Genomic DNA, 14,181 nt, shown 5'->3' on the forward strand with positions numbered 1-14,181 from the left:
ATGGATAAATATGAAGAAATCTGGAAGGAATACTTAAGTGATAAGGCGGACAGTGGTGGGAAATAGGGGGAGGAGAGGTGGGGAAATATTGTTAAAAAGGTGTAGTTAGAGGTATATCAGTACTCAAATCTGAATTGTTAAATTGTGTTATTCGTGTTATTGTGGTTTTTGTTGTATATGGTTTTTTGTTGTTGTTGTTTGTATTGAAAAAATGATTAAATAAAAAATAATAATCCCAGAACATGTAATAAATCCCACCTGTCACTAAAACCTGGGTGTCCCAGGACAAAGGCAGAGGCCAGGACGTCTTCAAAGAAAGTGGGGCCAATCCTCTTAAAACAGGGAACTTGGAAAATATGGAACTATCGTCGTAAAAGTGGGGGGTTTGGGGGGGGAAGCGGTGAGGGAAAGGCGAAACCTCTCGGACCCATGCTTAGAAAGCACAGGGCCAGTGGAAAACCCCGAGGTGCAGGGCAAACAGGAGTGTGGACAAGGCCTTAGTCTATGCACAGCCAACGCTACCAGGTCCTCAGAGCAGAAATATTTTGGAAGGCCAAGCGTTAGAATCCATTATTAATGAACCTTGTTATTTATTTAGAGAAAGCTGCATGCGGCCAGCTTACCCAGAGTGTCAAAATCCTGCCGTCTTGCAAAACAAATAATGGGCAAGGATAGGATAATAATAACCACCATGAAAGCAGAGATGAAAGAAAGGCTGTTGGGTCAAACTGAAAAGGAGGGATGTTTATTTGTCAAGTAGCATCAGGGGGTGCACTCGATTCCTGAACAAATATGGATGGCCCTGTTTCCAGCTGCTGGCGATGGACTCGGACAACAGCCTTCCAGCAGGTGGGGAAACTTATTGTTCTCGCCAGGTTATTTTTTTATAAGCACTTTGGACCCCTCCAGGCATCCTTCCTATTGTGCATTCTTGATGATTTGTGCTTGTGATGCTATCCAGGCAGTTATTCGCAATCCCACTTTCAATTCTCTTTACCATTATCCCACACTTTCCGGTATATTTTGCCATCACGTTCATAATCTGCAAAAAAAATCCAGGGTGTTTTGGTTTCTTAAGTGGTTTGTTGCGCAACCTAAATTCACCAGTACAGTTGTACCTTGGTTGTTGAACGCCTTGGTACTCAAATGTTTTGGCTCCCGAACGCCACAAACCCAGAAGTAAGTGTTCCGGTTTGCGAACGTTTTTTGGAAGCTGAACATCTGTTTCGGCTGTCGGCATTGTTTTTGGGGCCAATCAGAAGCCGCGCCTTGGTTTGCAAACGTTTTGGAAGTCGAACAGACCGGAACTGATTCCATTTGACAACCAAGGTACGACTGTGTACAACTGAATCATACCTGCAAAATACCTGGCAATCTGAAAGCCAACTGAAACACTCAGCATTTTACACTCAGCCTAAATGGACGTCCACAGCTGAGCTATTGCATTTAAACAAGCTTCTTTCCAAGAAAGAAAGAAAGAAAGAAAGAAAGAAAGAAAGAAAGAAAGAAAGAAAGAAAGAAAGAAAATTTGAGACCTACCAGCAAGAACTGAAGACCTACCAGCAAAAAGCATCTTTCCTGTCAGCATCTCTGCTAGAATACAGCCAGCTGCCCACATGTCAATTGCTTTGGTGTAGTTGTTTGGTGAAAGCAGCAGGCGAGGAGATCGATACCATTTTGTCACCAGCCCTTCCGAGAGGTAACCCTGCAAGAGAAAGAAATATTATTTTACACCCACACGTATATAAATCATCATGGAAACGATAATTTGGCCTAAGGTACCTAATACAGGCACGTTGCACAGCACACCAGCATCTTACATGGGGGTTCGGTTCCACGGGTAACACGGACACACAAAATTTGCGTTTGGTCAGAATCACGTTACTGTTGGAGCCACCTCGCAGCTAGCCAGCCTGTCTTCAATAAGGCGGACGATGAGAGGGAGGCTAGAACTGGCACACTGAGCAGGCCTTGCTGGAGTAAGGCCAAGCATTCATCCACTTGGGGTTACCTGGCCCAAAGAGAGCTTTTAAGCTCTCAGCCTTGCTCCAGAGGCAAGGTCCCCTTGGCACACTGGCTCTAGGACCTAAATATTTTTTGGAGGAGCAAAGGAGCCAGGGCCTCATAGAGTTGGCACCTATGCCCACTTATAGAACATGCACTGATTGGAAATGAAGCGATAGGACCAGCCCAAAACCTCTGCAGGTGCAACAAGTATTGAAAGTGTCATCACGTGTGAATGTCCCTATAGCATCATGAGAACCAATCATCACGAAAGCACAATATGGAGGGCATCTAGAGAAGCCTTTAGCCACCAGGCTGTAGTTGTCAACATATTTTGAGTACAGGTCTCTAAGAACTGCTTCTTTATGGAGACATTTACAGCCTCCTGGGCCCAGCCAACTGCCCTTTCACTGCTAGCTGCCGTAGTAGGCAAAGATGGAGAGCTGGCCTTGACCAAATACCTTCTCCACAAGCCCCAATAACTGAAATGCATCCAACGAAACTGGACCAGATGGGTGCTCAGAATATCTCCTCTGTATTAAACCGCAGAATTCAGAAGTGAGCAACTCTGAACATTCAAAGAGCACAACCTGCCATTGTTACTGTGGGTATTGATTTGAGAGCTCCAGGAAGATTCTCTCTTCCTGCTCTTCCACAAAGCTGTAGGGCATTTGCTAAGATAATACTTCTTGCATCTTTCTTCTCCCTTGCAGAACCATAGCGGTTATTCTAATGCATGCAATGCCTTTTCATTATTAATTGCTAAACAGCCTGCCTATCTGACGTCTTAGGGATGAATAACTTAATCCAACTCAACAGCTGGCTGGGGGCATCCTCTTTCATGCACCGATGCATTCATGAAAGGAGCAGGTACACTCCAGCTCCCAGCTTAAAAGGGACACTTACACAGCTCTCAATGCAGGAAAACTGGAACCCAAGAGAGCCGGCTGTAAGATAATGAGCCTCGGGCTGGTTCAGTCACTGGACCAGTGGGCTGGCGACCCTGGGAAATTCGTACTGCTCTTTGCTGATTAGAAACTCTACCCCAAAGTGAAAGCAGCCCTTCCCAGAGCTCAGCTGCAAAACCTAATATGACACAAGAGAGGTAGGAGGAAGGATATCATAGCTTAGTTGGTAGAGCATGAGACTCTTAATGTCAGGACTGTGGGTTCGAGTCCCGCTTTGGGCGAAAGATTCCTGCATTGCAGAGGGCTAGATGATCCTTGTGGTCCCTTCTAACTTTGCCAGTTCTATGCCCCACTCCCATTTTTTTTTCTGGTGCTGCCACTGGTAGTACTAAGATCACTAATTGCATCATTTTTGAAGCTAACAATTGTGACGTTAATATATGAGAGTGCTGGAGGTAAAATAGTTAAACAGGTTACCCAATCAGGACCCGGGGGTGGAGTCAGAGGGACTATAAAACCAGCTCTGGGAGGGGCAAAGGGAGGAGTTCATTGGGAGTTGGGTGGTTGGTTGGAGTGGGAGTGAATTGGGATAGAGTTTGTGGGTAGGGTGAGTTAGTGTAGCGAAATAAGCTGAGTCAGGAACAGTTAGGGGCTAGGAAGACAAGTAAATATCTAAGAGGTGGTTTAGTGAGTGAGAGCAGGTAGCGGAAGTTATAGGTCTGGATAGGCACCCCATGATTGTAATTGACCAATACTGTTTATGAAACTACAAGCTTGTTAAACTGCAATAAATAAACAGAAGTTTATGTTCCAATTTAACCCTGACTGGACTCAGTATTGTCCCAGGTAGGGCCTGGGTGGCGGCAGCGAGAAATAAAGTGGTGGCACAATAGACGGTGAAATGTCCGGGGACCCTGTGTGATCGCCAGAACAATCAGCAAAGGTTATACAACATGGCATCAAGGGATGGTTATGTTGGTTTCTATTTCCCTCACTGAGCAGCAACTGCAGTCACAAGACATTGTTTTGCATTCCACAGTCAGAGTTACTGTTGGATTCCCACGGGAATGGGAGACTGGATGTGACGTACACTGGTTTCCTGTTTTTCACTGTTCTCTCAGTTTCTTTGTTAGAGAGACAGTTGCTTCTCTGCTCTCACAGAGGCAAGATGCATGTTTGTATTCACTCAGCATAGAGTGTAAATAAAAATTAAGAATGTAGCACATACTGCTTATCCTTCTGCTGTGTGACAACGCTCTGCTTGGGCTCAAGATAAGACGAGCCTGTATCAGCTTCAGATGGGCCGAAGCTGGTCAAAATCTCACAGGTTATACCTCACTTTGTAGTGCATTTTTTCACCCCCCCCCCGTTACTTATTGCAAAATGTCCTTGTCTGATCTGCAAAAGCGCCAAAGTCACTTCAACTGAGGAACCTAAATATGTCACCACGTTACTGAATCCCACCCACAAAGTAGCAACAGTCTCAAATTGGCTCCAATGCTTGTGAACAAAAATAGGAAGGGGAGAAAAGAAACACCATTTACCTATAGAATGGAATGCAATTTGCTACAGGTTCTATTAAGCAATGCAAGGGACACACAAAGCATATTACCTCTTTGCTTTCTCTCTGCGACCATGTGCTGCTGTTCTAATTTATAACTATGAATTTCTATTCAACACGTCTCTCTGCACTTAAAAGGCCACTTTAATTTTTCTCTCCCCAAGATAGGCAAGTAATTGAGACCAATTTGCTGAGCTCCTTTGCAGCCAGCTTGTTTACAGCTTTTGTCTTATTGCTAATGCTGCTGATGATTATGAAGACTCCATCAGAGATGGTCCTTTTCCAGACAGACTCTACAATTAATTCATTTCCACGGAGCTTCTCTCCTTTGTTGAGAATAAAACACAAGGAAGGAAGGAAGGAAGGAAGGAAGGAAGGAAGGAAGGAAGGAAGGAAGACTTATTGCCTAGGTCTTGACACAGGATCTTCTGGGGTTGTAGGTAAGAGGCTATTAGTGGACCTCTCAACCAATGAGTATTGGAGGAGGAAAATGAATACAAAGCCCAAAAGTCACCATTGCCTTCAGAGCTGCATGCTCCATCTCTCCCAGTATGCACTCTGGGCAGACCAGTAATGTGATTTGGTAGGAATGCTTCTTGTCACACACATAATGCAATAGTAGATCCATTTTTCTCCTGGGACATCAGCTGGCCTGTTTATTGAGCATCCTGACTGTTTGCAGGGAGATCAGATGAGACTGGCTATTTAATGACCATTCATTCTGATTTGTTTGTGGGGAGGTTAGATGAGGCTGCATCCAAGCAGGTGTTATCTCGTATTTTCCCGGGTATATTTTCCTGCCACTTTCCTTTTTGCAAAAAACTTTCAGGAAAGTGAGTTTGTTGTGCACAACCATCCCATCAGTAGTAATTTGCTGGAAGGTGATAGAATCCCAGCTGAAAATGTCGACAGTCTGGAAGGGCCCTGAGTGCATAGGAGCCAACTCCTGGGGGGCCAAGGTCCCTTTTCCCCCTCCCCAATAAAATATTTGAGCCCCTCCCCCAAGTTGATGGGCACTGCCATTCAAATGGTGTTTGCGGCCACATCTTGTGATCGATTATGCAGGGCGAGACTTACCTGCTCCCACCTTGTATTTTATTCAAGTTGGCACCCCTGCCTGAGTATTTGAACCCAGTTCTCCCCAACGTTAGTCTGATTCTCTGACCATTACACCACACTGCCTCTCAATATGCAAGCAGCAGGGTGACCTTCCTGAAATGTAGACACAGAAACAGCCTGGATTTAGGGTAATTCAATGCGCAGTTGCTGCACGTGTTGTAGAATCTCTTTGCACAAGATCACAAACCCACAAGGGACGGGGTGGTTGCTGTGCACGAGAACCTCGTTCTGCATGTGAAAGAAGCCAGCGTGCGGGTCTCGTGGGGAGGGAGCGTTGCCTGATGAACAAACAGGCACTGATCTCTCACTGCTCACAAACAGCGCTGCAGTTGCCTTCGCTGGCATGTGTGGAGAGAAGCAGTTCGCAGGCTAATGCAATGTGACAGTTGCTTTATGACCCAGCCAGCACCCTTAGAAGGGAGGGGGGAACAATACTGCTAACTTCCTCATCACTCTGTCTGTACTTTTCCAGGATCCGCATCGAGCCCCGCAGGGTAGTCCCATCCTAGGAACTGAGGTGATGCAGTAAAATGAAAATATTCAGCTGCGGCACATTTATGTAACCTTCCTCTAGGTAATTTGGTCTCTGATCACTCTGCCAGATTCCAGACATTGCTATGGCACAAGAAGTCTGATCCTTGCAGTCTGGGCTTTGCAAACAAGAACAAACCGAGGCCCTAGTTTTGTTGTCAAGTAAGGATGGGGGGGGGGGAATGGGATTCCGTTTGCATTTAAAGGTGAACCTGCCTAATTCACATTTTCCCAAAACAGCCATCCCTCGAAATTTGCGCTTCTCAGAATTTTGCTGCACCGTCCTCCAGTCAAGCAATGTATACAAAAATGCATATGCTAGGGTGAAGTGTACATTGAAGTGTATATATTAATGGAAACAATAACGCATTATATTAGGGGGGAATTGCTTTGCAAAAAAAATGTATGTATTAGGGAAAACTGCACACAAGCAACATTTGTGTAGTAGGAGAAAGTCACACTAAAATGCTGATGTATTTTCTTGAGGGCTTTTTTTAAAAAAACAACAACCACAAACTACAGTGGTACCTTGGTTTTCGAGCATCTTGGAAGCCAAAAGTTTCAGTTTTCAAATGCCGAAAACCCAGAAGTAATTGCTTCCATTTTTGAATGCGCCTCGGAAGTTGAACGGCTTCCGCTGCATGTTTTTCAATTTTCTCTGTTGACTTTGGAGACCGCCCTTTGCTCCTCAGTTGTCAAACGTTTTGGAAGTCGAACTGTCTTCTGGAACAGATTACATTCAACAACCAAGGTATCACTGTAATGTGGAAATTTGGAGAACTGAACTTTAGATGGGACAAATGAGAAACTGAAATAGAGAGATTCACCCATCGCTACTGTTGTGTTGTGGGGAAAGAGAAAGGTTGATGTTGCCAGCCTTCGTGACGCATTTGCAGACATCTTTGGATTTGATATCCCGCTTTATCACTGCCCTATGGAGTCTCAAAGTGGCTAACAATCTCCTTTCCCTTCTTCCTCCGAAACAAACACTCTGTGAGGTGAGTGAGGCTAAGAGACTTCAGAAAAGTGTGACTAGTCCAAGGTTACCCAGCAGCTGCATGTGGAGGAGCGGGGAATCGAACCTGGTTCACCAGATTATGAGTCCACCGCTCTTAACCACCACACCACGCTGGCTCTCTCCTTTGTAACACAGAGTTGGTTTGCCAGTGGACCTGGTGCCTGAAGCCAGCTCCCTGTAGAGCACGTCCTTAGGAATCATGCCATCTTCCATGTTGTGGACATGACAAAACCAGGAGTGTGAACATGCTGGGAATGTGGACTTGGGAGAGCATATTATTTGCACCATTGCCGTTTGGAGCCGCAACAAAACTGGGACTAAACAAACAAGCCCTGGAACAATTGTGAAATGAGAAGTTGCAGGATTTTAGGAAGTTATGGGATGGGCACTGATTGGAAAGGAAGTAGTATGTCCGCTCTGGAACATTTGCAGCCGCAAACAGTATGGAAAGTGGGGTCACATGTCACTTCCCAAACACCATTATAAGCACAAACCAACATCAATGCACAATAAAAAGGATGGCACCAGCAAGGTCTTTTCCCAGCAGACGTCCTTTTTTACCCTTTTTGGTATACATTTTTATTTATTTTAATACAGACAGAACAAAGAAACATATCACAAAGCTGCGCTGTGGATCAATGTCAAATACAAAGCTTTTAACTTAAAAAGTGGGGAGAGTGAAAAAAAAGGCAATAGCACAAGATACAGATTAGGAAACACAGGTATCTCCAATATCAAAGGATTACAATTCTGAGCTAATTCATTTAATCTGCTAGGGGGAACAGGAAAGAGACATCAAGAGGCCTGTGGCGCATGACATCTATTGAATCAACCAGGTGGAGGAGAATGTCCATGTGTCATTTGAAAGTTGGGGAGATAGCCTTCTTAGAAAAAATTAGCATATAAATTGTGAATTGTTAAAGGTCAAAGCAAGAAAAACAGATTTCCTTCAGTGTGGCACAGTTTTGTTATGCTTGCCAATGACACACGGACATTCTCCTCCACCTGGTTGATTCAATAGATGTCATGCGCCACAGGCCTCTTGATGTCTCTTTCCTGTTCCCCCTAGCAGATTAAATGAATTAGCTCAGAATTGTAATCCTTTGATATTGGAGATACTTTTGTTTCCTAATCTGTATCTTGTGCTATTGCCTTTTTTTTCACTCTCCCCACTTTTTAAGTTAAAAGCTTTATATTTGACATTGATCCACAGCGCAGCTTTGTGATATGTTTCTTTGTTCTGTCTGTATTAAAATAACTAAAAATGTATACCAAAAAGGGGAGTGGGGAGGATGTTTATAGAGGGACCTGTGAACTAACTACTGCATAAGCTTTGTGCAAGCAAATCAGGATGAATGCTCAACGGATAGGTTGTTCAGAGGAGCCCAAGGATGGATCGAAGTTTCATACCATCGAAGTTTCATACTGCGGATGCATTTTCTGTAGATTCATCCCAATGCCTGGGGAGGGGTAGCTGGCTTGCTCTCCCTGCTTTGCTTTGTTCAACTAGGAAAGCACCCACATGGTTTTCAGTAATGAGCATGGGGAGTGAGTATTCAGCATAAATCAAGAATCTCCTTGCCAAAGTACAATTATCTTAATTAGGTGGCTGTTCTCTGTAGCTTATACATATAAACAATAGGCAGGGTGAGAAATGCCTGTTATTAAGCCTGTTTAATATTGCTTTTTCTGTTTTAAAAAAAGGGGGGGAAATGGCACCAGCTCCCTCAGCCTGAGCCAAAGCTTTACAGTTCCAAGGTTTTGCAGATAAAGCGTTAAGACTAAGAATATAATTGTGAGAGAAGAGTTAAAACAATGCACAGACGGTCGCATAGATACTACTGGCCCAGAGATGGAAGGAAGAGCCAACCCCGACCAGAGAAGAATGGCAAATCAAGATGATGGACTACGCCGAAATGCAAAACTAACTGGGAAGCTCAGAAATCAAGAAGACAAGCACTTTTTAAAAAATTGGGGAAAGTTTATAATTTACATAAGAGACCACTGAAAGCAGGTTAAAACATTGGCAGGATTTTAACCACACTTGTAAATTAACGGATACTATGGGTAATTCAAAAGGAAAAATACTTGGATAAATATTGATATGCAGTTGTAATTACTTTCATTAGGACCCATGGCAGGGATGGGGAGAAGTCAGGAAATTCAGAGTAATCTCATTCTTTAGATTGTGAATTGTTGTTTGTCGTATGTTTAAATTTTTTAATATGAAATAAAAAAACTTATTATTTTTAAATGCACAGATGTATACTTCAATCTCTACACTAAGGAGAGGGAACCTAAAACATGGTGGCTAACTCTATCACCCATGAATGTTTCCTCAACACCCCACCATAACACCAGCTGCTTCCAGGAGACTATTGAGCATGCATTCTGATTTGTTTGCAGGTAGATTATACGATATCAGGTCAAGCAATTGCCATTTCAAAGTTGTTTCAAAATCCAGCAGGTTGAGGCAGGGGAGTGTGTTGGTTGCACAAAGTACAGATAATAATAATAATAATAAAATTTTATTTATACCCCGCCCGCCCTGGCCGGAGCTGGGTTCAGGGCAGCTAACATCAGTAAAATTACAATAAAAACATAATAAGGGGAAAAAATAATTTAAAATACAGGTTTAAAATACAATTTAAAATGCAGCCTCATTTTAATAATACCCCATAGATCAAAATAATAAGGGGAGGGAAACATAAGGGTCAGAATGAGTCCAAACCAAAGGCCAGATGGAACAGCTCTGTCTTGCAGGCCCTGCGGAAAGATGTCAAGTCCCGCAGGGCCCTAGTCTCTTGTGACAGAGCGTTCCACCAAGTCGGGGCCAGTACTGAAAAGGGCCTGGCCCTAGTTGAGACCAATCTGACCACCTTGCGACTTGGGACCTCCAAAATATTGTCATTTGTAGAACTTAAGGTCCTCCGCGGGGCATACTAGAGAGGCGGTCCCATAGGTAAAGCTAACCAAGCTTTGCAAGCTAATGGCAGACCATGGATTCAGATTGTGGGCTTGGTGGCAGTAAACAAACCATAATTAAAACACCACACAAGGTTCATTCATAACACTAAGCCAGCCAGGTTTGACAAGTGTGCAGGGCTACCCACCTGTTAGTCATCTGATGTCAGGTGACCTGTTTTTGCCTGCAAAATCAAATGACAACTGCACATACACAGTGCTTTACAAGTCCCAGCAATCAGCTGGTCATCAGCGCATCTGACATCATATATAGCACCAGGCGTACAGTTGGTGGGCATGGTTTGGTCAAAACAGCTTCACAGACCAAATGGGGAGACCTGGTGAGCCTAATCAGATCTGCAGGCCATATATTAATTAATTAATTAGTTAGTTAATAATAGGTGATGCTCAGAAGTAGGTCCACACACATATTCCAATACACATGGATCTTGATTACATTCTCAAGGTCTGATACGCAGCCTTTACACATAAACACTACTTAAACACCTCAACCCCCCCCCCCCGTTAACGTTAATATACATTTGAGACCGCCTCATAACATACAAGTTCTGATTAAATCCTAATGTTTACCAACCTAAACATTTAGCACCATAGATCTATGACAGCATTACTTGTAGGTCTCAATTAAACACCCTTGTTTTCACTCGGCGCTTTTCAACAGAAAACAGACAAGAGGATCTGAGCCAACGCTGGGAATGGTGCCTGCTACTGATGACGCGTCTTCCCTCAAATTAGACGAGGCAAAAGATGGAGCACCCTCCTGCTAGCTTAGGACATCTGGCCGTAGGAGGGAAAGAAGCAGGACTTGTGAGCTGGGAACTCCCGTTCCATATGGCAAGAGTTGTACTCGGAGCTGCTGTAAAATGGCACCACATGGTCCAATCAGCCCGCCTACGGCATCAAGTGTACAGTAACAACCACTCTCTCTCATTCCTTCTCTTGGGTGCATAGAGACACACAGAGGAACCCTTTGGGTCCCTTCCAACAATCCTATGATTTCATTATGTCTGCCTACCTGCACCCATTACTCACGGCCATCTCCCATACACTCAGTGGGTGGTGGAAGGCTGAAAGGTAGTTGTTAGTGACTCTCTGGTGGGTGTTGTGGTATCATTCTGCACGGCTATAGTCACGAATACTTGTTCCCAGGGTGCATCATTTCTTCTCAGGGTGGGCTCGGGGGCCTCCACACAGCAGGCTGTGAGCCGCAAACTATGCACAACAACACATAATTCTCTACTGTCTGGGGAGGTGCTGAAAACCAGCCACTCTGGGAACGATATCCCCTCCATTGAGCAGGCCCATTCACTGCAGGGATACCAACCAGACAGGACTGCTGTCAGGGGCTGGACTGAGGAGGAAGGGTGGGGAACACCCCACCCCACCCCTCTCCCGAACCTTCCCTAGAACAGGAGGACAGTATAGATCTAGAACAGTGGTTTGCAGAAGGGCATAGTTCAGAGGCTGCAGAGGGCAGAAGCTGGGAAATATTGGGAAATGAATAGTAGGAAGAAGCAGCTCCGGACACAGACTCAGTGTCTTTGGAAAGCATTCCTCTCCCAGGACCAGGCATGCATTGAGGGTAGTAGAACAGAGAGCCCAGAGGCAGAAAGCTCAGATTAACTGACAGAGGAGTGACGTCGAACAGGGAGACATAGTGGGGTGGGGACTTTACTTGGAGCAACGCCATTATTTAGGGAAGACTGCACTCCTTTGTCGCTCTCTGTGAATTACTGAATACACTGCTTGGTAAGAACTTTTATCGTTTCTCTGCTTCTTGGCTGCCACTGTGGGAGGGATCTGATTCCCTGAAGCCTGACAACCGCCCTCAAGAAAACTCACCTCATAATGGCTTGGCCACAAAGGGGAGAAAAGTCAGTTGCTCCACACTGTGTGTGTTAATGTGTGCTTTTGCGGAAGTGGCTAGCTCTGGCCACACCTACTGGAACATGCCCCGCCAACCAATCTGTGGGATGCAATCCACTGAGAGCAGTCAAGTACAACATTCCTTGTTTTGCTAGAGTGGACGTGCAAGGGAATGTTTGGTCCAGCCAGTGGAACTTTCTGTTCCTCCTGGCCTGGAGAGGCCTTCCTTGCATGTGACTAGTGGGTGGGTGTGACCTTTCCAGACCTGGTAAACGGACAAGGCATGCTGGCACTGCCTTCTCTTTTCCATATTCCTTTCGTCCTGCGAACTTCCCAGACTGCTAACTGCAGTCACTAGGTCAACGCACATATGGGGTAAACCAGTTTGTATATGCTTGTAACTTTAAGCCTTAAGCCTGCCTTCAGGGATCACACTGTGCTCTGCCTGATTGTGAGTAAACTTTCCTTTTATTGCTTATGAATAAGACTGTGGTGTCTTTATTCTTTTAGGGGGGATTTAAAAAGGAGGTCTTACCAGGAACATGCAATTCACTCTGAGGGAGATAGAATTGCATAATAGTAAGAGGTTCTAATGAGCCTGCAACCAGATTTCTGCTGTGCATGGAAACTCTGCTAAGTAAAGAAACTTGCTAGTGCAAGATAGGAAGAATATTAATAAACAATATATCCTCTCCTGCCACCCTGAACATTCCCACAAAATCACCCCTGCCTGTGACCCACCAAGGGCCCGAAAGGCTGCCCATCCCCAATTTAATAGGAATCACAACCTTTTCCAATAAATGTGCAGTGGAAGACACCAGAGCGTAAGAAGATGGATCAGGCCAAAGGTCTGTCTAGCACACCCTCCAACATTTCTCCGATGAAAATAGAGATGTCCTATTCCATCATAACAACAACAATAATGTTACTATTTGTATACACGGCCCATCTGCCTGGATTGTCCCAGCCACAGCTGTCAAGTGTCCCTTATTTGAAGGGACAGTCCCTTATTCCAGCGCCATGTCCCACTGCTGTCCCTTATTGATGGATGTCCCTTAAATGATGTCCCTTAAATTTCAAAGGAAGCAGCTCCTCTCCCTCCCTCCCTGCCGGCCAGGGAGGAGGGAGGCTCCAACTGTGTCGCTTGGCTGTGTTGCTCACCCAATAAGAAGTCTAAGAACAACTGGGGGGGTGGAGCTTGCATGCCTTGTGCTGACCAAATCGGCTGCGTTCCCTGGGGACTTGCCTTTGCTCAGCGCTTCCCAGCGGAGAGGTGATGGTGGTTTTCCTTGAGGCTTCGTTTGGCTGCTGGCTGGGCTTTCTGTCTTTTGAATTTGTTTTGGAGGCTCCTTCGATTGACTTATGGGGGGAAAGAAAGGAGCTGGTTGACTAAAATGGTGGGTGACTGGCGATCTCGTGGCGAGGGGGGGAGGCTGTGTGTGTGTGGTTAATGCAAGCTGAGGGGTTTTTTTGAATGCTGGATGCCATTTTGTTGCACGTGCTACTGCAAACTTTGCAGTGCAAAGCCAGGCCAGGGAGCCATCTTAAGTTGAGGCTGCATAGGCCTTGTGGTGCATGTGATTCAGATTCTACTCAGTTGAACCTCTGGTTACAAAGTTGGTTGGACAGTGTTCTCGGAGCTACCAGCATGAGTTTGACCAGACTGCAGGAGGACAGGAAGACTGGAGTGCCTGGAACAGGTGAGGCTGCAGGTCCCTTATTTTGGCTGCTGGTCCCTTATTTTCAAGGCTGCTGGTCCCTTATTTTCAAATCTGTAAGTTGACAGCTATGGTCCCAGCCACTCAGGGCAGCTTCCAACATGTCTAAAAGCATAAGAAATCATTAAAAGAAACTTCCCTATACACTGGTACCTCTGGTTGAGAACGGGATCCGTTCCGGAGGCCCGTTCGCAACATGAAAAGAGTGCAACCCGCAGAGGCACTTCTGTGCACACGCGGGTTACAATTTGCCGCTTCTGCACATGTGTGTGACACCATTTTGTGCTTCTGCGCATATGCAAGCGGCGAAACCCGGAAGTAACCCTTTCAGGTACTTCCGGGTCGCCGCGGGACGTAACCTGAAACTGCGCAACCTGAAGCAAACGTAACAAGAGGTATGACTGCACAGGGCTGTTTTCAGATGGCTCAGGGGTCGTGAACTTCCATCATGGCTAGTAGTCACTGTTGGCC

The 14,181-nt window shown here is 45.3% G+C and overlaps 1 protein-coding gene across 3 annotated transcripts in view; it reads right to left on the bottom strand.

The window, feature by feature from the left end:
* The window catches only part of MAPK4 (mitogen-activated protein kinase 4), an 89,611-nt gene that overhangs the window by 10,299 nt on the left and 65,131 nt on the right, over positions 1 to 14,181 (bottom strand). For 2 of the 3 annotated variants that reach the window (XM_081881512.1, XM_081881511.1), the window contains exon 3: positions 1,540 to 1,705. In XM_081881512.1, the coding sequence (XP_081737638.1) occupies positions 1,540 to 1,705 (166 nt within the window). The remainder of the gene's footprint in view (positions 1 to 1,539; positions 1,706 to 14,181) is intronic. The other variant, XM_081881513.1, reaches the window with a different exon arrangement.

The sequence above is a fragment of the Podarcis erhardii genome, assembly GCF_964252035.2.
Source record: "Podarcis erhardii genome assembly, chromosome: 11".
Lineage (NCBI taxonomy): Eukaryota > Metazoa > Chordata > Lepidosauria > Squamata > Lacertidae > Podarcis > Podarcis erhardii.